Raw genomic sequence first — 27,933 nt, forward strand, 5'->3', positions numbered from 1 at the left:
TTTCAGAGGTGCCCTAAAGATTACCCGTGCGTCCAAACGGCACCTATTTTCCTCCCATGTAAATCGTTTCTGTTTGGTCCTCAGTATTTTGATTTGATTTTGCAACTTTTCGTTTCCCATGAGAAGCACACCAGGCAACAGCTTGGCATGAAACGGGTGGCGTTCCAAAGGAACCCAGCCTTCTGTTTCTCCAGACACGTTTTGGACCAGCCTGCTGCAGGCCTTATCATAGGATTGCCCAATTCCAGATGGTACAGGATACGAAGCAGCCCCAATAAGACGCGACTACGTTCCATTTAGGCTCTGGGAAATACAAAACACATTCTCATATTGCATGCGATGCTTTCACAGGAAGGCAGCACCACACTGTGTGTTTTTGCACACCTCCAGACTATGCCTGGAGAGATCCTGGCCTCCAGATGACAAAGATCAATTCCTCTGGAGCAGTGGTTCTCCACCTTCCTAATGCCGCAACCCTTTAATACAGTTCCTCATGTTGTGGTGACCCCCAACCATAAAATTATGCAAGTGTTCTTCCACAGAAATTAAAAAGAAACTGAGCAATGGCATGAAGATCCATTGTTCATGATTGTATATAAATTGGTTTTTTTTCCAGAGTTTCGCAGTTCAGTTCTGCTGAGCTGTGTCACTACCTGGAGTGCTTGGCAGGATCCTGTGAAAAGGTCATTCGGCCCCCAAAGGGGTCCCGACCCCCAGCTTGAGAACCAGCTTCAGGCCCACGAAAGCAGGAATCAAACTTCATTGCTCTTCAAGGTGCCCCTGGACTCAAACTGTGTCCTGCTACTCCAGATCGACACGGCTTCCCACCTGAATCTACCTGCGGACGTATGTTAGGCCAAATGCCGTTCTGTTGTAGAAACAGGCCACAGATGAGGACAAGCACAAGGAATGAAGCTACCGGCTAACCAGCTCAGGAGAAAAATCTAAGGAAATAAACATTTTCAAAAAGCAAGACGAGAGCTGAACTTTTCACGATCATTTCTTGGCCCCTGTAGACTATGCAGGAGGTACTCTGGAATTATTGGTAGCTCACAAATTACCGCTCTTCTTCTTCTTGATGGCCCTGGAAGGGTTTCCCATACAAGTTGGAATTAATTTTTTATATATTTTTAAAAGCCATTAAACGTTTATTGGGTGATATGACCATATATGGTCCCGTCAACCCACGCCCTCCCTCCCCCCCTCCCCAAATGGCCATTGATAAACCAGGAGGGGGTGGGAAGGGAGGTGGGCATCTATGCTTCCCAATGTGCTGTGTAAATTGTTCTAGTTCTGGGGTTTCTTGATGCCTGAAGAGTGTTTCAGGGGTTTCTCAGCAGTAAGAAAGTGGAGAAAGGCTGGCCTAGAGCTTACTTATTGGCCCTTTGTCTTGTTGGGGAAAAAAGAAATGTTTTTAAAAACATTGCCAGAAAAACTCCAGAAAATGGGAGTGTATCCTGTTCCGATTTATATCCATAGGTAGATCTGGTCCTCCCCTCCCACCCCCATCTGTCTCTTGGTGTACTGATGGAACATGCTGCATAATCAGCCTGCTGATGTTGCTTCAAATCAACCTAACTGCTTTGCAAATGTCACCAGCGCTTTCATTTGCCATTACTCATTTAGTCAGGGCCAGGAAGAGCAGCTTTCCACCTAGAATCCTGGAGGAGTTTTTGCATTCTCTGCAGGATGAGACTTGGCTCTTTTTGCCCGTGTCATCTGGATCCATTTAATCTGCCAGGACCTTTCTATCAGACACCTGTTCACAGTTTAAAGGACAAAGTGGTTGGAATCCTAGACCATGCTGCGGTATGGAATGCTAGGTGGAAAAGCAAAAGGAAGCTGGAAGGCCCAAGAAAAAAAAATTAATTGCTTATTTTGTAGCATCTGTTTCTACCAGGGCTGAAATGCACCAGACGGAAGGGGTGCCATGCAAGAGATTGACTAATTTCAGACATGTGAAGACAAGCCCCCAAATATCTGGCGCTTCCTATCTCGGATGGGCAGATGGGCAAAAGCTATTCAGTCAAAGCTATTATAGAGTTTTGTATTTAAAAAAAATGAACAAGAGCAAGCGTTTAGAGCAGTGGTCCCCAACCCCTGGTCTGGAGACCGGTACCGTTCCATGGATCAGTCAGTACTGGGCCGTGGCTCTTTCTTGTCCTCCTCCTTGACTGCTGCCTCAGGGGCTGCCCTGCCACTCTGCTGCCGGCTCACCTTTGGTGCTCTCCAGGGGCTGCCATGGCTGGGGCTCTCCCTCGGCATGGCACTGTGCAGCTGCTGCTGGCAGTGCCCCCCAGCGGGCGGCGGGAAGTCAGGGGCGCCAGCAGGAAAGCAAACAGAGCAGGGGCTCAGGCAGCAGCGACGTCTCTCGGCAAAAGACTACTGCCCCCCGGGCCTCAGTAAAATTGTCAAGCGTTGACTGGTCCCCGGTGAGAAAAAGGTTGTGGACCACTGGTGTAGAGCAGGGGTAGTCAACCTGTGGTCCTCCAGATGTTCATGGACTACAATTCCCGTGAGACCCTGCCAGCGTTTGCTGGCAGGGGCTCATGGGAATTGTAGTCCATGAACATCTGGAGGATCACAGGTTGACTACCCCTGGTTTAGAGGACTGAGGAAACAAAAGGAAGGCTAGGATTTTTTCGAGGTGTGCTGTACAGAAAATGAGATGTTTGTCTTACTTCCCTTGAGTAAATAAACATCAGCTGTTTCTCAGGACTTTCACAGCATTAAAAAAAATATATTGCCAAACAATATCCATGTAACGAAGCCAGGCTTCCAAGTATTGCGACAGAATTAGTTTCTCTCTTATGTTTGCCAAACAAAAGCCCCACCAGGATGGCACCCAGGCCTGCCCAGATGCATAAGTTGTGTCTGTTTTCACGGTCAGGACAGAACGTGAACCATCTGTCTTGCTCCTTGGCGACGCTTGACAAAAGCAGGCTTTGCCAATCCCTTTAAAGAAACCAGAAAGCCTGCCAAGAGGCAGCCGCAGCTCCTGTGGGACCACACTGGGCCCTCTTGGTCATTTCTCGTTGAATACCCACTTGGAGCTAAGTCCAACCATGGTCATTATAACCCAGAATGAGTTGACAGAATTCTGACATGTCCCCCCTTTTACATGCTTTGCCAGGGTCACCTGTAGTGTAAGACCTTCCCAGAGGAAGTGCTACTGGGTTGGGAGACAAGCAGTTAATGAGCTACCCGGAGCCCTGGCTATCTTTGTCCAGAAGGCCACGATGACGTGCCTGAACTGCTGCCCTTTGGGTTGAAATGTCTGCCCACTCTTCAAAAAAATAAACTCTAGTCTAAACTGAAGAAAGTTCTGGAGGACTCAAAAAGCTTACTGTTTTGTGTTATGGCTGTTGGTAATCTATGGTATTAGGGAGTTTTTGGTTGCAGGTGCTCTTTGCATCTCTCTCTCTGCAAGTATGAGTCCCTCAGACAGCTTCAGAAAGACATGCTATGCTACCCCCATCTACTGGGGACCAAAGGAAACACCAGAAGAAATTCCCAGTAGCCCGACTGTGTTTGCAACATGGGCTGGCCTGGAGTGGAGGTGCAAATGGCCCCAGAACCCCCCCCCCCCCAATGCTGTGATTCACACTTCACTGGGCTCCCCTCTTTATGTTAGGATCTCTATTGCAGGTCAACCATCTGGAGGTGCAGTCCCAACCAATGAAAACTCCTGCCCCAGCAGGACTCGTTAAAGATGGTTTCACACCAACACCAGCTAGAATCCACGGAGACACCTGGGCAACCCTTCCAGACACTCCCCATTCTCCTGTTAGTCTGCTTTCTATTCTTTGGCATGGCGAGCAGCATTAGTTGCCCACAGTAAAAACAAACACAAAGGATGTACGTCAATACTGTATTAGAGTGGGAAGAGACACAGAAGGGGAGTGGTCTACTCAGGTCAGGAAACGGAATTGTTAGGTAACTTCAATGTTGTGATTGGAACCTGAAGGAGAATGCAATTCGAAACAGGAAGAAGAATCTGGGTAATGTCATTTGACCTAAGACTCTGGAAATAAAGAAGTGGTTGCTGTGACTGCTTTTGCCTCTGAGCTTCAATCCAAGTCATCCTATCTGCCTACACGGACGGTTTGTATCCGGGTAAGGTTCGATTGGTGTGGCTCGGGTTAGAGCTGGCCAAAGCAATCGGCAGGATTTCAGGAAGGCGTGGACTCAATATGGCCTGCCAGAAGTCCGGAGGAGTTTGTTTCCCTCAACTCTTTTCAGTGTTATTTTCTGCCCCTGAACACTGTGGAATGAAAGAAATGTACAGGCAATTAGAACTTAGAATAACCACTAAGGCAGTGGTCCCCAAACTTTTTATCACTGGGGACCGGTTAACGCTTGACAATTTTACTGAGGCCCGGGGGAGGGGATAGTCTTTTGCTGAGGGACGTTACCGCTGCCTGAGCCCTTGCTCTACTTTCTTTCCCGCCGGCGCCCGACTTCCTGCTGCCCGCTGGGGGGCGCTGCCAGCAGCAGCTGTGCAGTGACACGCAGAGGGGGAGCCCCAGCCATGGTGGCTGCTGGAGAGCACCAAAGGTGAGCCGGTAGCAAAGTGGCAGGGCAGCCCCCGAGGCAGCAGCCGGGGAGGAGGACGAGGAGGAGCCGCGGCCTGGTACTGACTGATCCATGGACCGGTACCGGTCTCCAGACAAGGGATTGGGGACCACTGGCTTAGGGGACAAGATGTAATTTAAAAAAAATCAGTAGCCGCAGGACAAAGACCACAACAAGAAGGCAAACACCATCCATGTTGTCCATATTGTTGTTCTTATAACTTACATTCTGTAAAATTAAGCCCCGCCCCCTCCTCCCAGTATAGCAATTTGTGCTCCACACCGCCCCATCCTCCGGTTGCAAATCCGCATCCGGATTATTGCTACAGCCTGCACCAGACCTGCGGACGTTAAACAGACTTGCACAACGGTCCGTGCTCATCCAAATCCATCTTCCGCCGTAAAGAGAATTTTAATACTGAACTACTCTTACCCCCCACTGAACTGAGAGCCGCTCAATTGTCCCTGTTCAAAGGCATGAGAAGCGAGCGGCGGGATTCCAACGGCGCTGTATGCGGATGGGTGGCTTTGAAATCCAGATGGCCCTTTGACGATCAGCAGCATCCAGAAGAAATAAGGAGGAGATTATTAAAGTGGTTGCGATGTGGGAGGGAGGGAGGAATCCACGGCTGCAGAGCTGGGTCTGTGTTCAAGCTACAACAGTGCCTAGGAAATGCCGGAGTCTGGAGCCTCAGGAATGAGGTGGGCTTTCTTGCAGGAGGCCCCCGCTACAAGCTCTTCTCGGTGGTCTCCATTGCGCAAAGGTTCTTGATCAGGCCTCTTGCGTTTGTTCGCGAGGTGGCTGGCTTCTTCGCTCCACTTCCCCTCCGGCAGGCCCAGCGTCCTTAAGCAGGCGATAGCGGCTGCTTGTTCAGCCAGCTTCTTGGACTTCTCCCTGAAGGAGAGAAGGGCGGAAACTCAGAGAGGGCAGCACAGAAACGAGGCCGGCTACTCGCCCTGGGATCAAATGGGGAGAAAACACGACAGAACCAATGTCCCTTCTAATTTTTCCCCTACTGAGAGCGGCCGTCCACATCCTGAGCAGAAGATAGCTACTGTAATCTTAAAATGGGCAGAGGGCAGTGCCAGAGCCCGTGTGGCTCCAGGAGGATGTTGAGCGGGCCTTCTTGTGTTAATGAGCGGTCGCTCATGCGTGCTGCTTAGATGGAACTCCAAACAACCCTTCTGCGAAAGAGCTAGCTTTGAGTCTGGGCCTCAGAGTCCGACAAGGTTTTGAGATATCAGTTGGAATGGAGGTTTCTGGAGGCTTGCATCCCAGTCGGAAGGGGTGCTGCAGAGAACGGAGTTAGGGAGCAAACCTATGACGCACGCAGGAATTAGTTTGATCACAGTAGAGAGGGCAGAAAAGCAGCAGCCGTAGTGAGATAAGAATTCTGTGTTCCTGTTCAATGGGAGGGGGGATTCTCTATGGCAGGGGTAGTCAACCTGTGGTCCTCCAGATGTCCATGGACTACAATTCCCATGAGCCCCTGCCAGCAAACGCTGGCAGGGGCTCATGGGAATTGTAGTCCATGGACATCTGGAGGACCACAGGTTGACTACCCCTGCTCTATGGGCTCAAATCCAGCTGTTCAACTGCAGTCCAGCTGTCTGAAGCTAGGACAGACGAGGTCCTGCATGGTATGAAAGCTCTTCTCTATTGAGCAGTGAGCTCTGATTTTCCGCCGGCACGTGGGAAGAACCAGCAGAAGTAGCTTGTGGGTCTTCTGTTTAGCCCCACACAGGCCCTGACCTGCATCGTCCACGCTAACCTGATCTTATTCCCACAAGGAGGGATGGAGACCCCCCTGAGCCCGTCTATCCCAGTCAGAAAGTGGGAACGGGGCAGCGAACATGAGGTGCAAATGTAAAAAAGCCAAATGCAATCAGCTTCTTTAGGCGAGGGGAGAAATGCTTCAGGGCAGTGAAGCCCAACGCGGCTGCCCTCCTGAAACCACCCGCAAAAGGTTCTGGGCCAAGCCGCCTCCACAGGAGGAGCAAGTCATGGCCACTTTGCGTCAGAAAACATGACGGAGTTAGGTCAGCAGAGCTCTCGTAAAAGCCTGAAGTAGGGCTGCATGCAAAACTGAAGTTCAGCCATTCAATCTTAATCAAGTAAGTTTCTTTTAACAGCAAGACAGAATTCAAGAATTCTAGAGGGGGACACATGATCCCAGGGTTGAGGGACAACAACCCAAGATAAAACTCAGGCCAAAAAGACAATGATTCACCTGACCCCTGAGCCCATTCTCCTCCTCAGAGGAGCAGAAAGAGCTCCATGGATCTGGGATCACCACTGAGAAGCCGTTTCAGATTTTCACCATCTCCCCATCTCCAAAGACTGAAGTGCCAGGAGCAAGGCCTCTACAGGAAGTCTTAAGGGGCAAGCAGGGAGACCCTTCACCTGCGCAATCTGGGCTCCGGCTAAGACCAGAACTCTGAACTGTGCCTATGAATGCTGCTGACGCCAGGTCGCCCAGTTTCTAGACCTTGGAACACCAATCAGTTCACCATGCTAGCTCACAACGTTTAAGAGAAATGTCCAGTTCTTTCAAGGTGTATATAGTTCCCACATGAACCAAGCCATCCATGGATTCCCCCCCCCTCCCAACATCCACTTGCATCCACCACCTCCACCAATGGCTTACCAGAACGTCGATCTGTACTTCTGATTGGCTACTGTGACAACGGAACGGAAGAGTCTATCCTGCGGTCTTTCGGTCTGAAATAAGGCAAGAGGCCAAGGGGTGACTGGATGCTGATTTGCAGAAACTGAAATACCCTCTGGTGGCCTGAGAGCTGCTCCCCAAAATTGGCTGCGATGTGCACACTTTTGGATCAAGTGTGGGGGCAGCATCTTTGGTCCTAGCTCAGGCTGTAAGGCAAGGCCTGCCGCCCTCCCTCTCCCCCTTCCCCACCAGCTTGGAAAAGCAGTATACTCAACCTCTACCTTAGACAACTGAGAACTGCAACAAGAAAGTGGGAGCAGCAGCTTGACTTTCGTGCAACACCCGGACCCCTCATTTAACTAGCACCTGGATAACCAGGGTGCTGCAGGGCAGGAACAGCAACACGAGCCCACCACAGCCGAGAATTTCTATCCTGACGATGAGAGCAAAAGTCTGTCAACAGCACTCGAATCCCAGGCTCTGGCAAATCACATAGCCAGGTCCTGACGTGGACTCTACTGTCCTGAGTGGCCGCCTGGAATAACAGGCAGCTTTTGAAAACGAGAAAGCATTTCCAAAGCAATTGCTGATATAGCCCAGTTGAGTCTGCTGTGCAAGGAGTACCAATCCCCCCCCCTCCAAGTTATGTGCAAGCTTCCGGGCTTGGCGCAAGGATGACCTTCAGGACTGAGCCCAGGATCCTGGCCTGTAGGATGTTCTTCATGGGGTCCTAACCATCACGGTAGAATTGCACAGTTGCCTGAGAACAGCAGCTGCAGCAAAGAGCTGGGTCCCAGGCCACTGAGGTCACTGGCCGGCTTACTTCCATGCTGGATGGCTGGACCAGACCAAGACTGCCAGCCTGACTTGCTCAGGCTGGTCTCAGTAGAGGGATAAGCACTGAGCTGCCAGCCTGGATTTTGAAGGGTGGAATGGATGGGCCACAGCAAACCAATCAGCACTTCTCATGGGAAACTGGCCAAAACGGAGTCATTTCTTAGTTATTTAGGTTTTGGCTTTTATTCTGCCCTTTCTCTAAAACATTCAGGGAGGATTGCAGTGTCAGTGAGATGCATACATTCTAAAAATACAAAAATAAAATGTTATGCATATGCTTTTCTAAACGCACACGCAAAAGGACAAGAAGGAAAACACGAGAGTGCAGCAAGGAAAGGACTTTATTCCACTCTGAGATCACGCATGTTGTATCTGATGAAGCAACATGCAAGACGCACTGCGATCTCTGAGTAAAGAGCCAGTTTGGTGTAGTGGTTAGGAGTGCGGTTCGATTCTGCGCTCCCCCACATGCAACCAGCTGGGTGACCTTGGGCTCGCCACGGCACTGATAAAGCTGTTCTGACCGAGCAGTGATATCAGGGCTCTCTCAGCCTCACCCACCCCACAGGGTGTCTGTTGTGGGGAGAGGAAAGGGAAGGCGACTGTAAGCCGCTTTGAGACTCCTTCGGGTAGAGAAAAGCGGCATATAAGAACCAACTCTTCTTCTTCTTCTAAAATGAATTTCTTTCCCCCGAGTACCATCTCCCCTCTGCCTTTTCTTCCTTTCTCTATTGCATTTCATAAAAACAGACCCAACCAGATCTGTGCCTCTAAATGAGCGGGGAAAATAATGCCCCATGGGTAGGAATCCTAACTCATTCTGAGAAAGAAAATATTTCACCGGTGTTTTTTTTCAGCACTTCCCCAAATTTCCAAAGTTTCCCTCAAGGGAAAGAAATTTAATTTCTCCTGTGATTCTTCATTTCCCTGGGCTGTCTGGCTCAGCCAATCTTCCTGCCTGCAAAATGCAAACACTCACCGTTTCATACACAGGCTGAAGGAGTTTTTCTTTCCTGCACCATTCTAAAAGACACATTTTGGGCGTGATTTGTGGGGGATATTCTCGCCTGAGAGAAAATGGAACACATATAACGGCATTACAGGAGAAGGAACTGGGCTTCTTCCGTGGCAAAACAAGTCCTGAAACTGCCTTCCGTAGCTGAAGAAGTGTAAGTGCACATGGATACTCACACCTTGACTACAACTTTGTGGGTCTGAAAGGTGCCTCTGGACTCAAAATTTGTTCTGCCTTCCACCAACTCAGACCATTCACTGGCCCCTCTGGCTCAATCTGGCTATGTCAGGATCAGTTGCCCAGACTCCTGAAATGAATTGTATTTGACCTCTGTGACTCCATCTTGGTCTTATGTGTGCTGTTTTGAGAACTTTGTGTAACCTGTGCAGGACACTCACAACCCTATCGCTCATCCCCTGTAAACTGCCACCCCCTTAAGCTTTCACAGAATCAGCCTATAATATAATAAGTAGACTATAATGAGTGAGACCGACCAAGGCCATGCTTGGTAAAAGGCAGCTTCATACATGGAGACCTCTTTGTATAATTTCATCTGGCTTTTTAGGAATCAAGACAGAAGAGATAGCTTCAGAAAAATGGTAGCATTAGACACGTAGGTGTCCGCAACCAAAAGCCTGGTGGGATGGGAGGCTATAATAAAAGTGTTCAGCCCTGTTTTTAGAACATGAAAAATATTACTCCTCCTGAGAAGGTGCACCGGATGGCCTCAACTTCGCTATGGAGCCTCCCCATTCATGAAAGGGGAGTTCACTTTGACCCAATACATTTTTGGCCTCTGGACGGCTGCCTTGACATCACAGTGTCTCTTTGAAAACAGACATTTGTCTTACAAATGCAAAATCAGAACAGGAAACGGGGCTCTTTCCCCCCTTACTTGTCAAATTTCACTGCCATCTTTATGACATCCACGTCTTCCATCTGGTCATCTTCGTCTTGGTCTTTTGTTTCCAATGAAACTTTTTTGGCCTCTAGGAGAGCTGAGGTTTCGTTGTAAAAATTGCTCATTTCGAAGATTTCACTAATTAAAAACACCCCCCCCCAAAAAAAACAACAACAACAACAACAAAAAAACACCATAGTTCAGTTAAGGCTTGATCACTAACATGAACATTATGCAAGGTAACAGTGATATTAAATACAATTTTTAAGGATTTCTAACCATGTGTGTGTCACACAATTGTTTTCTTTACCTTTTTCAAAAGTGGCCCATGTAATGGAAGGAAACTCAGCAACATAACAGCTGGACAGATGCTGGCCAACCACCTAGCAAACCACCGATCCCAATTTCCAGCCAATAAAGACACTCTTAAAAAGTGTTTCTCAGCAACTAATATGCAACCAGCAACATTAATGGCACCCAAGATAGCCAGCTGGTTTATCACCTGAAAGATAAGTCTCGGGGAAGGGGAGGGGAGGAACAGAAGTTGGCCAGCACCAGGACAAACTAGCTAGCGGCTAACAGCCATCTGCAGCCTGGGTCCGCCTGTTCTTAATTTCCCCGGCTGGAGGAAGGGAATGTGACCTCCAAGAACTTGCATGGCGCAGTGGGTGAAGTCTTGAACCAGGAGCTGGAAGACACAGGTTCAAGCCCTGCCCTGCTACAAAAACTTACAGGGTGACCTTGAGCAAGTCACGTACTCTTGTCTAGCCTACTCCATAGGGCTGTGGTGAGGACAAAAATGGAGACTAACGTAAGCTGTGTTGAGTACCCAACTGAGGTCGAAAGCAGGGCGTAAGTGGAATAAAATAAGCAAAGAGGCCCTTGATTTTCTTTCCAGAAACAAACCATCTCCCCCCACCCCTTTTTCTATTAATGTCAGAGGGCATTGGCCTTGGAGCGGAGATCTTGATGCCGGGAGAAGGGGCCAAACAGGCTCACTGCAAGGGGTGCTTAACAATTCCTCGGCCTATGATTTCTCCCTCTTCATCCCCCTGAAGGAAGAGATTGCAGGGGGGAAAAGGGAGGGAAAGGGTTAATCCACACTCCCCTCCCATCTTCTACTTCTCTCCCACCTCCCCAGTCCTTCTGGCCTCAAGACAGGGCCAGGGTGAACTCTCTACAGGATGCTATGCTGCTGCCGACCACTAGATGGCAGTGATATCCCATTTCCTGAATTTAAAGAGTAAGTCAGTCTTGTAAACGTTTTCCAGCGTGGAAGGCCAGCTGCATCAGGCTGCCCCGCAAACCCCACTTCCTCAAATCAAGCGAATTCTGCCTGGCTCAAAACCCCATGCAACCTGTCAGATTCTGAGATCTGCAGAACAGAGGGTGCTAAATGACGGCCATCAGAATTATTCAAGGTGTGAGCTTTCGTGTCCAGGCACACTTCCTCAGATGATGGAACAAGAAACAAACAATTGTACCTGAGGAAGTGTGCCTGCCCACGAAAGCTCACACCAACTGTGTTGGACTCAAATGAAACCAAACTGGTAAGTTTAACAAAGCAAAATATATCTTTGTATGACCACAATAACCCCTCTTGGGGGACTTTTCTAGACGAAGATGCAAGCATATAAACTTCAAACGCACTTTCATTACAGTTCTGTGATACGAAGAACTAATTAAAAACTTTGCTTAAATGTAAAGAGCTGGTTTCTTAATCAGCTAAGAGCCTTTAAGAATACAAGAGAAAATGGCTGTTCTCGTCAGAAGCACAAGTTTTTCAAAGAAACCACCTTTAGCCCATGAACTTCCAGAAGGACCCTCCCTGCATTTCTCTGAGACATTACAATGGTAGAACTAGGCATTTTCCTTGAATGGAACAATCCCTACCATATTTCCTGCAAGGACTGTGCCGCGTGCAGCTTCTTTCCTTGTGCATTTTCTAGCTGCTCCCTTAACATCTGGCACAAACAATACTTTGTGTTGGTGTAGTGGTTATCGTACCGCACTGCCTGATGGGAAACAGACAAGAAACAAGTAAAGGATGAAAACCCTGAAGCATTGTGGGGGTTTACCCATACCACTCAGTTGCGTTCATTTACACCAGGGGTCACAGTGGCTGATATGCCACTTGTGATTCTCTGATCCTGATTCCCCAGTGTGGCACCTGCTCCATAATTCAGGTGGTCACAGCCTCCCCGACACCATAAGAAGCCAGAGAACTGGCCCACTTAGCCTGGCATCGAAACAGACAGCACCTGGAGCAGAGTTGCTGGATTATCCCAAGTCAGCTAGTATTCATTTTGGGCTCAAAGGTGCATTAAGCACCTTCTGTGGATTACTGTGACCACTGCAACTGTGGAAGAGATCTTTAAAAAGAGAGAATCGCGGAACATACGTATTTGATGTATTCCTGTATGAGGTCGTTCAGGGGCCGGGAGCCTTCCTTCCGGAAGATGGAGGGGTTCCACATCGCCGCACGAGCCACCATCACCGAGGATGTCGCCGTTGCCTCCTGGAAAGCCCTCAGGTCGGAATAGTCTTTGATGAAGTCATGGGAGCCTCCGCTGGAAAGAGCAGCAGAGTCGTTTTCGTCAGACTGGGCAAAGCACAGAACCAGCAGCTGCACTTGAAACACGGAGGGGATGTGCATACGTCTGTGTTTACGCACAGGACATGCAAAGGGAGTGCTGAGTCTTGTGCGCACAAGCAAAAGTCATGCAGGAGGACAACGGCGAGTGCTGCTTGCTCTTAAAATGTGCAACTCATCCAGCCGCATTAAACAGTGCCAATCTGTCTCACTTAGCTGTTTACTGAGCAGCTAGATGCTACAAAATCAGACAACGGTCTAAGGTTGAACAGCCCCTCCTGAATCCAACTTGCTCGTTCCCTAAAATGGCCTTGGACCCAAGCCAGTCCCAAAGCTTGCAAAACAAAGAGAGATAATTTCCACAAGGAAGACAGCAAACTAATCAGGTGATAAAGCATGGGAATTGGGCCAGAGGAATTGATACAGGTAAAGGCTAGTGCTAAATCCTGGGCCCACTTAGCAAGGGTAGTTCATGTCAATCCTGTCTTTCCTCTGGGGTCTGCAGGCCCTCTCCTCTAGTCCAGGTTGACACATTCAGTAAGGCTATTGCAGCAGGTGCCTACGGGCCTTTCTCTGAGCCAACATGCTACGCTGTAAGCAGTCAAAGCACTTTGTCTACATCCATTGTAGGGACCATTTCAGCAGCCCTGAATCATCACAATTCACCTGGAAGTGGGAGAGACGGATAGACCAGGGGCTTGGCAAAGGGGCTTGAAGGCAGGGCTCTTTTGGCTCACAGCCATTACATTATGCCAACTTTGATCATAAACAGAAAGAAGCTAGAACTAAACTATGCTTTACACATCCCTGACAGCAGGCATTGTGGCATTCAAGTTAACGTAATTTGTAATGTGAAAAATGCAGGTTATCATTTGAGAAGTTTCATTCGACAGGCTTATTGGAAGCATAAGGTACAGGGTAGTCATATGCAGTTACTCCAGCCTGCATCCATTGCGTTCGGCAGGCAGAACCTGCAGAGGATTGTACCACTGGGGAACTGACCCCCTTCTAAGACAACTGACTCCAACTGACTTAGAAGAGTATAACTCCGTTTAGGACAAAACTGTAAGCTACTGATGAAAAATGCAGACTGCGGCAGAAAGGGGGCCTGGTCTGTCTCCAGATTGGGTTTTTTTTTTGGGGGGGGGTTGCCCAGGAAACACAATAAAGAGAGAAGAGAACAAAAAAAAGTCTCGAGCAATATAAGACAACAACAGAACAAAGGGAAAAATACACTATGACTTGTTCGCTTTTTTAGGGGAAGGAAATTCAAGTCACTGAAACACAAAGAGCTTCACAGACTTACTTCTGCTGCTGTGGCAAAGCTACTTTGTTTTAATTATTCTGCCTTTTTTTTTTACTGTCCTTTCAAAGCTTTTGGGAGCCACTGTGTCTATAATATATAGAGACATGGGAAAACAAATTGTTGGAGCAGAGCTTCTATTCACTAGGCATGTCATGGAGTATTCAGTATCGATGTGTACAAGTTCACTCTACTTTCCCCCACTATTGTAGCATTCGGAAGAGATCTCTGTCCCATCACAACAGCTTGCGGCCAGCTATGCTTTGATGCTGCAGTTGTCTCATGACATTGTGAGGAGGAAGAGGAGGAGAAGAGAAGGAGGAAGGCGGAGACTTGTGCCAATTGAGAACAAGGTAAGAAACAAACAAAACCAAAGGAAAGATCAATAGTTTAAAAGCCACAACAGCTCAATTGTACTTTAACAGCATTAGATATTTTTTTAAAAACATTGATTGTTCTGCTATCTGAAAATACTGGCAATGTTACTGTATATTGCATCCCCCCCTCCCTCCACAACTTTGGATCAAAGGAATGTAGCGTGAAGATTCATGAATTCACATGGCTACAATATTAGTTGCAATAACAACAATATTTATTCTCTCGGGCAATCAGTGTTTGATGAACACTATTGATTGTAAAATTGCTCACTTGTTGCAAAACCATTTTTTAAAGAGGGGTGGGGGGAAAGAGCCAGGGAAAAGATAAAAAGAAAATAACAATGTGCTACTAAAACCCAGCTGGAAGTCTCCCATCGTCTGAACACAGTAGCTGAAGGATCAGATTAGAAAATAGCTGGAACAGAAAAGGAGGGGGATTAAATATTATAGGCCAAAAATGTATACACCTACGCAGAAATCCATGATGGTAGAACACGGTGGCCCTCCTGAGAACATGTGGGTAATAAATAAAGGAAGAAAGGAAGAAAAAGATTGTGGACAGCACTTTCTCGAAACAAAATCACAACTGAGTCTAAGGAAGAAGAGCTGGCAATGAGAACAATAACCACCGTCTGCCATCAAGTCATAACCAATTTAGGGCCACCCGATGAAGTTCCAGCTCACCGGGTTCTTTGAGGCAAGAGATGAATGGCCATTGGCTTCTTCTGCCTAGCAACCCCGGTCCGTCCTGATTGGTCTCCCAACCAAGGGCTAACCAAGACCTATGCAAGGCCCATCCACTGCATCAAGTGAACCAAACAACCTCCACAGACCCCGTCCCCTCCGATCACCAGAGGTGGTGGTCCTCCACTATGCTGGGGAGGGCTACGGAGGCAAGCATTGGACCATCCCCATCCATCCTGAACTTTGCTGGGGAGACAGGGGTGGTGGTGGGGAACTACCAGAAAAAAATGTCATCAAATGCCCAGTCCCATAAAATGACTAATGGCAAAGACAAAAAGGTAGACAACTAAGCAAATGAATCTGATGGGGGGGGGGGAGAGAGAATCTAAAGCAGTGAAAATGAAGGAGGGCACCTAGAAGCAATGCAAAGAAATCACCAGGGAGATCCACAGAGGAGAGTCTGGACTTGCAGGGCCAAAGAAGATGGCCAGAGGGACCCAGAAAACAAGCTTTGTGAGTCAAGACTAAGGCAAGGACATGATGGTTCTCTTCTGTTACCCCAAGGGCTCTCTGGGAAGAGATGCTCCAAAAGGCAAGGCAAGATATCATGGGCCTTAAGTTCCAGAAGAGGAAATTTCAACTGAATGTTAGAAGAAATTTCCTGATGGAGACATCAGCTCCACAATGGGACCAGCTGCTGGGGTGACAGTGGGAACACACCACATAATTCTGGAGGCATTCCATCAGAGATTGGCCAGCCATCTGTCAGGAGTCAGCACTGCATTCCCCATGCTCAACAGCAGGTCAAATAAGAAGGCCTCTAAAGCAGGGGTAGTCAACCCGTGGTCCTCCAGATGTTCATGGACTACAACTCCCATGAGCCCCTGCCAGAAAATGCTGCCAGGGGCTCATGGGAATTGTAGTCCAAGGACATCTGGAGGACCACAGGTTGACTACCCCTGCTCTAAAGCATCTGCAGTCAGATTTCCTCCTTTGTTCCCCTAAGGCAGTGGTCCCCAACCCCCGGTCCGGGGACCAATAGCAGTCCGTGGATCAGTCGGTACCAGGCCGCGGCTCCTCCTCGTCCTCCTCCCTGGCTGCTGCCTTGGGGGCTGCCCTGCCAGTCTGCCGCCGGCTCACCTTTGGTGCTCTTTGGCGGCCACCATGGCTGAAGCTCTCCCTTGGCGTGGCACTGCGCAGTTGCTGATGGCAGTGCCCCCCAGTGGGCGGCAGGAAGTCAGGGGCACCGGCAGGAAAGCAAGTGGAGCAGGGGCTCAGGCAGCGGCTGCAACATTCCTCGGCAAAAGACTACTCCCCCCCGGGCCTCAGTAAAATTGTCAAGCGTTGACTGGTCCCCAGTGAGAAAAAGGTTGGGGGCCACTGCCCTAAGGGACTTTAAGTAGGCATAAGTCAATGCCTGGCAATCCTTGCAAACCAAGAGCTGCTAATTAAAAGCATTATGCTAACAATTCCCCCCCCCCCAGCGCTTCCGTAACCTTAACCGAACACAAAAAGCACAGAGAATTCTTCCCTGCAAAGTGCTCAGAGTGGGCGATTTCATGGCTGCCAGGAGGAGTAAGAAAACTTATTACCAAGGTAGCTGGGTGACTTATGCAAATGCTTCAAAACAGCAGCTGCGGGTCAAAGCCAAAAAATAAAACAAAGCATGCAAGTATTTTAAATCTGGCACCAACATCTCGATTCCTACATACACACACACACACACACCAATCAAAGACCTGGCACTAGACATTACTGGGGCTCTACACCTGTTCTATTTCCATAGCTCAACAACAGTAACAAAAAGAAGGCACTCGCTGGTACAGAATTCAGCTTCCAAGTTTTGCTTTCTTTTAAAGCTACCCTTCTGATCCATGCATCAGGGGTAATCAACCTGTGGTCCTCCAGATGTCCGTGGACTACAATTCCCATGAGCCCCTGCCAGCATTTGCCAGCGTTTGCTGGCATGGGCTCGTGGGAATTGTAGTCCACGGACATCTGGAGGACCACAGGTTAACTACCCCTGCTCTACATGGAGCCCTCGGCTCCTCCCCAGAACTAAGAAAACCTGAGTTGGGCAAAGCAGTAAAAACCTAAAAAAGATTCTTCAAATATACATAAAATAACAATGCCATAGAATCCAGCTTCTTGGTGCAGCATCTGGATTCCTTTTTTCTTTTTCATGTACCAACTATAAAGCAACCCCCTCCCCCCGCCAGGTCTCTTTGCAACACTGAAATTCCTGGTTGGGCCATTCGGTTGGCAGTTTCCTGTTAGCTAGTTTGTTTGTTTTGCCTTAACAGACCCCCCCCCCACCCATTACCCACTTATGCAGGGCTGAAAGTAAGACGCCTGCTCTCTCCTCTCCCACTTACTTGGCTATTACCGGAACCGAGACGGCTTCCGAGATGGCTTTGATCACATCGCAGCGGACGGGATGCTGAGGCCTCTCCTCTTTCTTCCTTTGCGAAGGAGACAGTAAACAAGCAGATCAAAAGATTACTGGTCCGCGCAGAGCTATTTCACTCATGCTGTGGAATGACAGCCAGGAAGGGCTGAGAAAATCCCCCCACACACACACATATGTGGATGATCTACCTTCCATGAACTGCTATGGCGGCCACTCCTGTCTTCTCTATCTTCTTCACCAAACTTATTGTTTCTTCTGTCTAGGGGATCGGGGAGGGGAAAGCACAAAAGGAGAAGTTTTCTACTTCAGTTTGCGTCACTTGATGGCGTGAGGAAGCAGCGGAGTGCTCAGAGGTCCTGTCAGATTGTCACCGTGTCACTGTGTATATTATGTATACCTTGCTCTTGATTGACAGTAAAGGCTTCTGTATCTGTACGTATCCAGCTGCTCAGAGGTCACAAAGCCATGGCCTGTGCGAGCCATCGTGGCCCACCCACCCCCCAACATTGGAGAGATTCAAGCTACCTGCAGTGAGCTCTGTGGGAAGGGCCCCTTTTCAACAGGTCATCCAACACTGCTGCAGGACAACCCTGATCTGACCTTGACTTACCTGGGCCCACCACCCAGTGAGAGCCACACCTGCCATGTGCCAGTTTGGTGTAGTGGTTAGGAGTGCGGACTTCTAATCTGGCATGCCGGTTCGATTTTGCAGTCCCCCACATGCAGCCAGCTGGGTGACCTTGGGCTCGCCACGGCGCTGATAAAACTGTTCTGACCGAGCAGTGATATCAGCGCTCTCTCAGCCTCACCCCACCTCACAGGTTGTCTGTTGTGGGGAGAGGAATGGGAAGGCGACTGTAAACCGCTTTGAGCCTCCTTCGGGTAGGGAAAAGCGGCATATAAGAACCAACTCTTCTTCTTCTTCTCTTGTGAGCAAGCAGCGTCTCTTCTGGACCCTAATCCTGCCAATCCTCCAATATGGATCAGAGACAAGAACTTTACTAAAACCTGACATGAACAAAGATGAGACCTTCCAAATGCGATGCCTGCGGCAGATTCTGGGGATCTCTCTATGTCATCATCGAAATGAGACAATTCGGACAAAACGTGACAACCAGCCGCAAATTAAAGAACCAATCCAAAAGCGCAGACTGCCATGGTTTGGCCCTGTCTGCAGAAGGAACACCAGCAGACCGCCTCGTAAATTCCTCTGGAGAGAACTACCAACTGAATGGAAGCTCCAACGACTGGCACCAAAGAAAACACGGCTTCAACAGACCAAGGAAACCAGCGATGGACTATCCACATGGCCAGAACTGCTGCCACCAATCGCCAAGAGTGGAAGCGTATTATAAACAAGGCAAAAAATCCAGTGGCACCAACAGCAGCGTATTGGCTGAGAGGACAACCTGCTCCACCAATCGCCAGCTAAAGGATAAAAAGAAGAGCAAGCAGCGTTCACAAATGGAAGGCCTGCAGATGCAACACAGAGAGTAGGATGTTGCAGAGCACACCAGGAAAAAATGAGAAGGACCCACTACTTCTCATCAGGTCATTTTTCCCATCTCCATAACTTCATTGCTGCATACTGGCTGATTACCTCCCGAACCACATCAAGGGACATGGTACACTGCATTAATACTAAAATGTGCACTGTTGAGGCACATTAGGGTTTCCAGTACTGTCACAGCTGGGAAACTTTGAGAGCAGTGCCAGGGGGACAGGACAAGACGGAGTTTGGGAAGGATGTAATATCCCTTCTAGATGACCCTCTAGACTTCCTCCCCTAATCTCTGTGGTCTCTGCCATAGAAACTAGGGGAAATTCCTAGAACATCATTATGTGGAAGCTATTTCTTCTCCCTCTCCTCAATTCCTTAGGGGATAGAGGCAGGTAATTCCCCACCACAGTTGAGCACATTCCCCAAGTATGACTTCTAGCAAAGATTACTGAATTGAGATTACCGTTGTGTAATTGTAACGTTCTGTCTTTGATTACCGTAATAGCAGACTGTCACCATAGGCTGTCACAGATGGCAGCTTTTCTTCACTCACTTTTGACTCAATTATTTTTAAACAGCCAGCAATTTGTATGTTCTTGTTAGAAGCACCACAGTGATTTCGCTTTTCAAGATCAGACATTTCAGACATCTTAATATCATCTTACTGATGGCAAGATCCGGATTTTGCAGGTCACTGGTTTGCAGATTCCTTGGACGAGGGTGGTGAGAATCTACAGAAATGGAGAGGGGGGGGCAGGTTACTGCTTAGCAAAGGCAACATTTTTCATCTTGAATTGTCTGGCCAATTCAGTCTCTCTGCTCCCTTCCTACTTTGGTTCCTTCCTCAGCAAGAACTGTGCTAGAGAGGAAGAGTGCTAAGGCTTTCCTAGATAACAGTCCTTGTCAATGAGACCCTAGACTTATGAATGCTGTTCTATCCACTGAGACTCCTGGGCGACTCCTGTTTGGAAGCCCTTGGCTATCAAGGTATCTTGTTTACCATCTGCTTGGGAGCTGCAGTACTAAAGTTGGCAGTGAGAGGGTCACCACCTGGACCAGCTAGATAACTGTACCTCCACAGAAAAGAGAGCAGCACTACAAGTCTTGTTCAGGACAAGCTAAATCACACACTTACAGGAGACAACTCCAACCTGCATTCTTTGTAGCACACCTTTCCTCTCTTTTATTATTACTTCATTTAGAACCCACCCTCCATGCTGTGACTTAAGGCGGGCTAAAGCATACCAAACCATAAGACAAGCAAAGTACAACTATGACTACAGAACTGGACAACAATGCAAGCTAACAAACAAGCCCGGAAAATTTGCCAATGCTGTATTTTTCCATGGAAAACGTTCTGCCCGCATATGTCACTCCAGTCTAACTTCAATTTCTGAGGCTGCCATGGTGCAAATTAGCCATGCTAGAGGGGCTCAAGGTGGGAGACGAAACAGTTCCAACCCCCAATGCTTATCCAGGGTCCTACACGATGTATTTGCCTCCTGTTGTTTACGCTATTTTAATTTTGCTGTTTAAATATTTCTTTATTTGAATTTGAAACAGGAACGTTTTCAGAGGATGGGTCACTAAGTCAGAAGATGATACCTTAAAGCAGGGGTAGCCAAACTGCGGCCCTCCAGATGTCCATGGACTACAATTCCCAGGAGCCCCTGCCAGCATTCGCTGGCAGGGGCTCCTGGGAATTGTAGTCCATGGACATCTGGAGGGGCGCAGTTTGACTACCCCTGCCTTAAAGGGACGGTGAAGCATACAAACCCTGTGACATACTACATGTGCAGCAACTTCCTGCACGGCTCCATCATACTGCAGTCCTGCTCCCTCGACAGAAATGCCTTCCTGAACATTCTGTTTTGCACATTCTGTGGCATGAGGGGAGCTGGGGGGGAGGGGGCTTCCTGACTACCACAGGCGGGCCATTCCACAAAGGCCTCCCCTCCCCAGCAGCTTCTTCTCCACGAATAACAGCATAAGGCAAAGTAAATACGTTCACAAGGAATACTTACGGATTCTATTTTGTCAGGATCAGACAGCAGCGCCGCTCCCATGCCTCCCTGGGAAAACAGAACAGGGGAGGAAAAACTTGTATTACTTTCACCAGCACAAAACACACCACAAAACATCACTATCCCCCCTCCCCCCAAAGGATTGCAGCATCCTCACAGGAAACCTGAAAGCAGCCCAGGCTTGTTCAGAGGCATCGTTGCTTCCACACCACACATGCCACCCCTGGCTGCAGCACTAACTCCCGGCACAATGCCTGGCACAGACCCCTGCCCGTCATTCTGACAGCTTCTTGTACACCAGTCACTGAAAGTGCAGGAAGGCAGCCTTGGGTACTTTGAGACTCCTTCGGGTAGAGAGAAGTAGCGTATAAGAACCAACTCCTCTTCTTCAGTAATACCAGGGCTCTCTCAGCCTCACCCACCTCACAGGGTGTCTGTGGTGGGGAGAGGAAGGGAAGGCGACTGTAAGCTGCTTTGAGACTCCTTCAGGTAGAGAAAAGTGGCATATAAGAACCAACTCTTCTTCTTCGAGATTTTTTTTTTGCTTTGAACGGTTTTGCATCTATCACAACCTGCCCTGCTTGGACAAACCTTTTTGTTCATCCAATAATGCAATCAAGCGCATGGAAGCAGCGCACAAACCCTCCAAGAGAGATCCATTCTTACAGTGAGCAGCCTAGAGGGACTGTGCGTGTGTTCGATCCAGGGCACTCAGAAGATCTCTTGGGAAGCAACCAGGAAGTCAAATAAGATGGACAAGAAGCTGAAGCATCTGTCTCGTGTCCTGCTGGAAAGGTTCACCACTCTCTCACTAACAATATTTGGAATACTTTTAAAAGTTTGCACAGAAGTCATTCAGGTCCAGATGGAAGCGGTCCAGCTTCGAAGTAACATAACAACTTGACAACAGATCATCCTGCCATGTCCTTCCTCTGAGGATGCTAGCCGTAGTTACTGGCATAATGTCAGGGACCATGGCCATCTTCCAGACCATGGCCATCCAATCTGGAAAGCCCACAACAGCCAACTTGACAATTTGTTCCATACGTGTCAGATTTCTCTTTGACAAGACAATGGAGGAAAGATGCACTCGAGGTGAGAAAGCTCCTGCATTTTTAGCAGAAGTTCCAGTGGGAGATTCATTTTAGCGGAGCACAATGAAGATGCTGTTACTCATATCATCAACTCACAATCAATGTCTCCAAAGGCAAGAAGGTTTTGTTGGCCTTTTATAACATTGTCATAAAGACAGAAAAGCAGCCATTGAAGCTGTGCTCCAAGTTTGCTATTGACAGCAACTGTTCAAGGACTCAAGAGTTTGCCATTTTTCTCCTTCTGGAGAATAAAATACAAAATTCTGGTGGGGTTTGAACAGACAACACAAAGCGGTTTTCAATTATAGCGGGCAATCTAATCGGAGCTGATATACTGTAATGTATGTGTTTTGGAGCTTCACTAAAATGTCAGTGTGACATGAAAAGCACTAAGAACAGAGAATCCTTTCAACAAGCAGCGGCTTTGTTTCTTTGAGACGGGAGCTTCTTTAATTATGACTTGGCTGCCAGGATATGAGCCAGATAAGATGAGGAGCTGGCCTGTCGCTTCTGAATTGCATCTGATTGCTCACCTCACTACAGAGAAAAGTCAATGATTCCGGAAAGGTGACATCACCCAGCCGAGTCATTTCTTCCAGTTGAGCACATAACTGCATTAAACTTATGGGCATACCCTTCCACGCATTCAGGAGTTCCAGGATGGTTGTTTAAATTGCAGTGCCCAAAAGAGGAACCGCAATAACCTAACCAAGGTCATCTGATGGATGACCTGTGCAATTTTCAAAGGAAGCGATGGCTGTCGGTCTGCGGCTAAGGGATAACTCATTAGAAAATAAAACTACAAGTTTCCAAAGTTGATGGTTGTGGGGAGTTCAGTGCCATCCGCCTGGAACGTCCCTCTGCTGACTAGCCGGCTATCTAATCTATCTATCTAATCTATCCATCTATCTATCCATCTATCTATCCATCTATCCATCCATCTATCCATCCATCCATCTATCCATCTATCCATCTATCCATCTACCTATCTACCTATCTACCTATCTACCTATCTACCTATCTATCTACCTATCTACCTATCTACCTACCTATCCACCCATCCACCCATCCACCCATCCACCCATCCATCTATCTTTTACCCACCCTTTCCTGAAGGCTCAGGGCAGTTACAGTAGGAAAAAACACAGGCAGTTTATTATTCTCTCCCTCCTACATATACTCCTGGCCATCTCATTCTGGATGGCATTTCATATTTTTACTTCCTGACCCGATCCCATTTTGATTCTGCAACCCATGGATTCTGCAACCCATGGAAGAGTATTAAGGTGAGAGCCAGTACACAAGGTGAAGGGTTGTTAAAGAACACCAAAGGTTAAGTGGGCAATTTCAGCCTACCTTAGTGGAATATTCCTTGGGACATCCCATGTTGACATCAATGCCAGCCACGTCGTGCTCTCTGAAAAGACAAAGAGGAGGCACAAGAAACAGTGAGCAAACCCATTACCATGAAGTCTGTATTTCTCCCATATGTGCATCTGTTCTTTGAGGAACCGCAGAAAAGGCATCCTCGTGCCCTTAATCTGCCTACTACCAAAAAAAATCAGACCCCTTTGCTGGACTGAGGCTTATCATCGACGTTACTTAAAAATGAAAGCTGACGTGCAGTGAAGATTCATCAGCTTGCAATTTTGGCAAACTTACTTCTGAGACAGGGATGACTGGCAAAGACGATAGGAACCAAGACGTGTAGCAGATTCACGGGTTTTAGGAAGATTCTCAGCAATGGTCAAAACCATGTCCCAAACATAGATACTTACACAAGTCGGGCTACTGCCAGGGCTCTCTCAGCATCTGCTGTCCCCTGCAGAATGCACAGAAGTCCGTTATAGCCGGCATACTTCACAGGCAGGCTGCTGGAACAGAAACTTCAGTGGAAGGAACTGAACGAGGTTTGGTTGGCTTAGCCCCTTTAAAGCAATCTATAGTCCCCTTCCAATAGGATTCTAACCCAAACATGACTGCCTTCTGAAAACATGAGGTAGCTAGGGCAGGTGGCTGCATAGAGTGCATCATCTACACAAGAACAATGAACCGTTGTCAGGGCATTAATCTATTGCATGAATTTAATTTTTTAGCATTTCTTTTTAAGTAGAACCTGATGTGTTTTACAGATGTTGGGGGCTCCTCTGGGAAACCCAGTCAAAACACAGGATACAAATCTAACAAACAACACAAAGGATACAGATGCCATACACACACAGCCCCCCAAAAGATGCCCCTTCATCACTATCATCTCCTGCATCATTGAATTTGCAAGAAGATGTCATTGGGAAGAGTGTTGGCATCATCTTTACAAAATATTAATGGCTGGGATTCTATTTCATTTAGCATAAAAGCAACTGCTGGCCATCTCTTACCATCTGAAAGACAACAGAGTCCTTTTCCCTTTCACAGGTCCTGAACACGACTCTCTCGTTAGGAGCCACAAAATCTACTGTTTCAAGCACCTCTGCAAAACAGAGAAGGGAAGCAGAGCTGCTTGAAGGCAAACATCACACAAAGAACAGCCAGGTTTACATACTAAGACTTCAGGGGTTTGTTTTGTTTTGGGTTTTTTTGCTGTCAAGTCACTGCCGCCTTATGCCAACCTCACAGTGTAGTTGCATCAGCAGCAGACCAAGAGGAGCAGCCCAATTGGTTGACCACAGCCAACCACCGGGCCCAGACACCAGTATGCGAGCTCACTGGCCAGTGTAAAAACACCTGTGCCTGTGATTGGTCAACAGATTTCCTAAAGAGATCTGTTTCTTTATGGGCAAGGATAACCTTTGTCCATGAAAAGCATTCCCTTCCTTCATTCCCTTTACCAAAAAAAGTGTATGTGAGTCTTTGTATGGACAGGCTTGCCTGCTGCTGGTTAAAACTTCCTGTCCAAATCAGGGCATTTGGGATCATGGGCCTAAGCCAAGCAGCTGGAAAGAAAATTCTTTTCCAGCTGATCTGCAAATAATGGATTGCCCCTAACGTCTAATTCAACTGCCTGAAGAAAAATATAACACGCATAGATGCTGGACAACTTTGTCTATTAATTTTAATTGCAAGGAACTCTGAAAGCCCACTTAATTCATTATATTTGCACTAGAAAGTATTTTTATTTGAATATTTTAGCAAGATTTTCCTACAACATTCACATATTCCAGGCAGCCAACCTTGTCAAAGTACTTGTGTTTAATTTTCAAGGTCTAAGACAAATTCTCTTACTGCTTTTAAAAGTATTTATTTTAATAACAAAAGCAGTAATGCAAAGCCACCAGCAAATTATCTGGAGTCATCTTAAATGAACATGATCCCTGAGAAATCCCTTCATCTCATTTCCCCTACTATAATTTCCCCTTATCTTTCTCTGAAAAAAAAAGCAGCTACTTGCCATTTACAACTCTCTTGCACTGCAGCATCTTTAGGTCAATCAGCTCCTGAAAAATAAAGGTGAAAATCATTGAATTATGGTAAACAGCAAGATTCTATACCAATGAAGCAGCAGAGGGAAACATATAGACACAGAAGACAGAAAATGCCTTTAGGCTATTTATAACAGGAAAACTTGCTCCAGAGAGTAGGAAGAGAACCGGTACAGACCTGGAATTGAACCCCAATTCCCTAACTATAGTTAAGAGATAGGTGGCATTATATCTGTGCTCCGGACCATGAGATGGTTGATTCCCACGGAATCTGATCTCTGAGCCAATTGATTGTTTGCTAAAGTCACACAGTAACATGGGGTTGGAGGAACCCCTTCCCAAGACTTCACTAACCATTATGTGATTGTGTAATTATAAAACAAGCTATTCCAATGTACAGCTCACCTTCTCTCCATTGGCTGCAATTCTAAGAACAGTTTCCTGGAAGTTAAGTCCACTGACTAGAATAGGGCTTACTTCCAATTATTTATTTATGTATTTATTTATTTTATTATATTTATATATCGCCCTCCCCAGGGGCTCAGTGCGGTTTACATAAGAACAACAGTACATTAGAACTGCTTGCTCCCTCTGTGTGCAAACCGAAACAGCCTTATTTAATGCACACAGAAATTTCCAAACACATTTGTCCAGCAAACATAAACACATATAATTTACAGCAGTAACCCTCCAACCCCCAGTCCGGAGGCCGGCACCGGTCCATTAATCAGTCGGTACCGGGCCGTGGCTCCTCCTCCCCGGCTGTTGCCTCAGGGGCTGCCCTGCCACTCTGCCACTGGCTCACCTTTGGTGCTCTCCAGCGGCCGCCATGGCTGGGGCTCCCCCTCAGCACAGCACTGCGCAGCTGTTGCTGGCAGCCCCCCCCCCCCAGCAGGTGGAGGGAAGTCAAGGGCGCCAGCGGGAAAGCAAGCAGAGCAGCGGCGACGTCCCTCGGCAAAAGACTACCCCCCCCCTCCGGGCCTCAGTAAAATTGTCAAGCATTGACCGGTCCCCAGTTCTAAAAAGGTTGGGGACCACTGATTTACAGCAAAGCATTCAAAATGTCCACTTCCTCCTTCTGTCCAGATGAACATGTGGAGAGTTCTGGAACTGCACAAAAGGAGTGATTGTGTGGCAAACAACTGAGATTTTTGTGGGCACTGAAAAGCCTTTTATGAAAAGGGAAACCATCTCTCTTGCTAGCAATTCATTCATCGTACCTCGCAGTATACAATGTCAGCACCATAATCCAAAGCCAGCAGTCGCATTGGGAGGGTTCCAACTCGTACCATAGGAGCCAAGATCACCTTATTTCTGAAACAGAGTGATGTAGCATTCACCGTCATGACCTTTCTGCAATAGCCTGAAACAAGTGAAAGAAAATCAGAAACAAAGTATTGACACAGTTTTAATCATTTCTACCAGCTAAGTCTCTCAACAACCACTAAAATGCCTTTCCCAAGTAGGCAAATTGCAGCTGGTAATGCTTTAACAGGTCTCCAATATGTCCCGTATGAATGCATTCAAGACCCATTCCATTCCATACAAATATAAATTCATATCTCTCCCGTATGCTCTATGAGTTGCACACTCTCAGTGCCTGGATGATGCTGTTGTATGGATGAAAAGGAGCAGGAGGAAGATGTCCCATCAGCCTGCACTCCTCAGAAGTGTGTGTGTGGGAGAGAATAAAACTATACTCAAGGATGCATTGATAAATGGAATTATTAATCCCCTAGATTGTCATAAATCAGAACATTTGACAGCACGTAACATAAATGCAGGTAGAAGAGATGAGAGGGAAGTTCAAGGGCAGGTAGATCTTAGGGGCAAGATCTACCAGGAAAGTGGTCACTGATTGCTCTGGGTGGCTCATATCAATCAATCTTTATTTTACAGTCATTTAGACCAAAATTTCAGACATAGTTATAAATGACGGCAGCGTAAAATAAAGGAAAGTAATACAGAAAAGGAGGCTTGGAATAGGCCATCAGTAAAACCTTAGAACGTTAAAACATTAAGTCAATATTTATAATAAGCATTAAACACCGCTGAGTAAACTACACTGCTCAAACTGAATTGTGCAGGTGCCTTCTGGCTTACAGAAATACCACTTTAATTTCGTAGCAGTGGGGCAAAATTTGGCTGCAAGGATCGGGATTTGCTTATTTTCATCTTGGATCAGAATCCTGACCTTTTCTTTCTACTTGCTGGTTGCATTCGAGTCCATCTGATCTAACAGCACCATAAATGGGGCAGCAGGGTGGCCCAGACCCTCCTTCAGACACGCCCAGCGTGTGACAGCCACACGTTACCTGGTTTCACACACACATGCCAGGCGGAGAAGTGTGCAGGGCTTAAGAGAGGTACACACGGCCCCGGATGGACGCTCAAGCGACGGGATCGGCGCCCCCAGACTCACCCGCCGCTACACGCTACTCTCTGTCTCGTCGCTGCCACGATCAGTGCTCCCAGTTCTCGCCCACTACAGAGACTCCCCCGCGCATGCGCCTTGCTTCTCTGCGCCTCGAG

At 47.6% G+C, this 27,933-nt stretch overlaps 1 protein-coding gene across 3 annotated transcripts; it reads right to left on the reverse strand.

Moving 5' to 3' along the window:
• Positions 1 to 3,777: 3,777 nt before the first annotated feature.
• DUS2 (dihydrouridine synthase 2) lies at positions 3,778 to 27,929 on the reverse strand. Of its 3 annotated transcripts, XR_013226528.1 has the most exons (17): positions 27,824 to 27,929; positions 26,622 to 26,764; positions 25,371 to 25,416; positions 24,361 to 24,452; positions 23,761 to 23,804; positions 23,339 to 23,399; positions 20,889 to 20,936; positions 19,530 to 19,595; positions 17,552 to 17,622; positions 17,329 to 17,415; positions 12,398 to 12,566; positions 11,890 to 12,011; positions 9,991 to 10,134; positions 9,060 to 9,147; positions 7,223 to 7,296; positions 5,008 to 5,469; positions 3,778 to 4,264 (listed from the first exon to the last, which is right to left on the reverse strand). XR_013226528.1 is itself a non-coding variant. In XM_077310097.1 (16 exons), exons 2-16 carry the CDS (start codon positions 26,745 to 26,747, stop codon positions 5,241 to 5,243), a joined length of 1,467 nt encoding a protein of 488 aa, XP_077166212.1. In that variant the 5' UTR covers positions 26,748 to 26,764; positions 27,717 to 27,906; the 3' UTR covers positions 4,326 to 5,240. The 3 variants fall into 3 exon arrangements, 2 of the variants coding, with proteins under 2 accessions (XP_077166212.1, XP_077166211.1); XM_077310097.1 differs by lacking the exon at positions 3,778 to 4,264 and having other exon boundaries at positions 4,326 to 5,469; positions 27,717 to 27,906; XM_077310096.1 differs by lacking the exon at positions 3,778 to 4,264 and having other exon boundaries at positions 4,327 to 5,469.
• Between the last annotated feature and the right edge of the window lie 4 nt (positions 27,930 to 27,933).

The sequence above is a fragment of the Paroedura picta genome, chromosome 14, assembly GCF_049243985.1.
Source record: "Paroedura picta isolate Pp20150507F chromosome 14, Ppicta_v3.0, whole genome shotgun sequence".
Lineage (NCBI taxonomy): Eukaryota > Metazoa > Chordata > Lepidosauria > Squamata > Gekkonidae > Paroedura > Paroedura picta.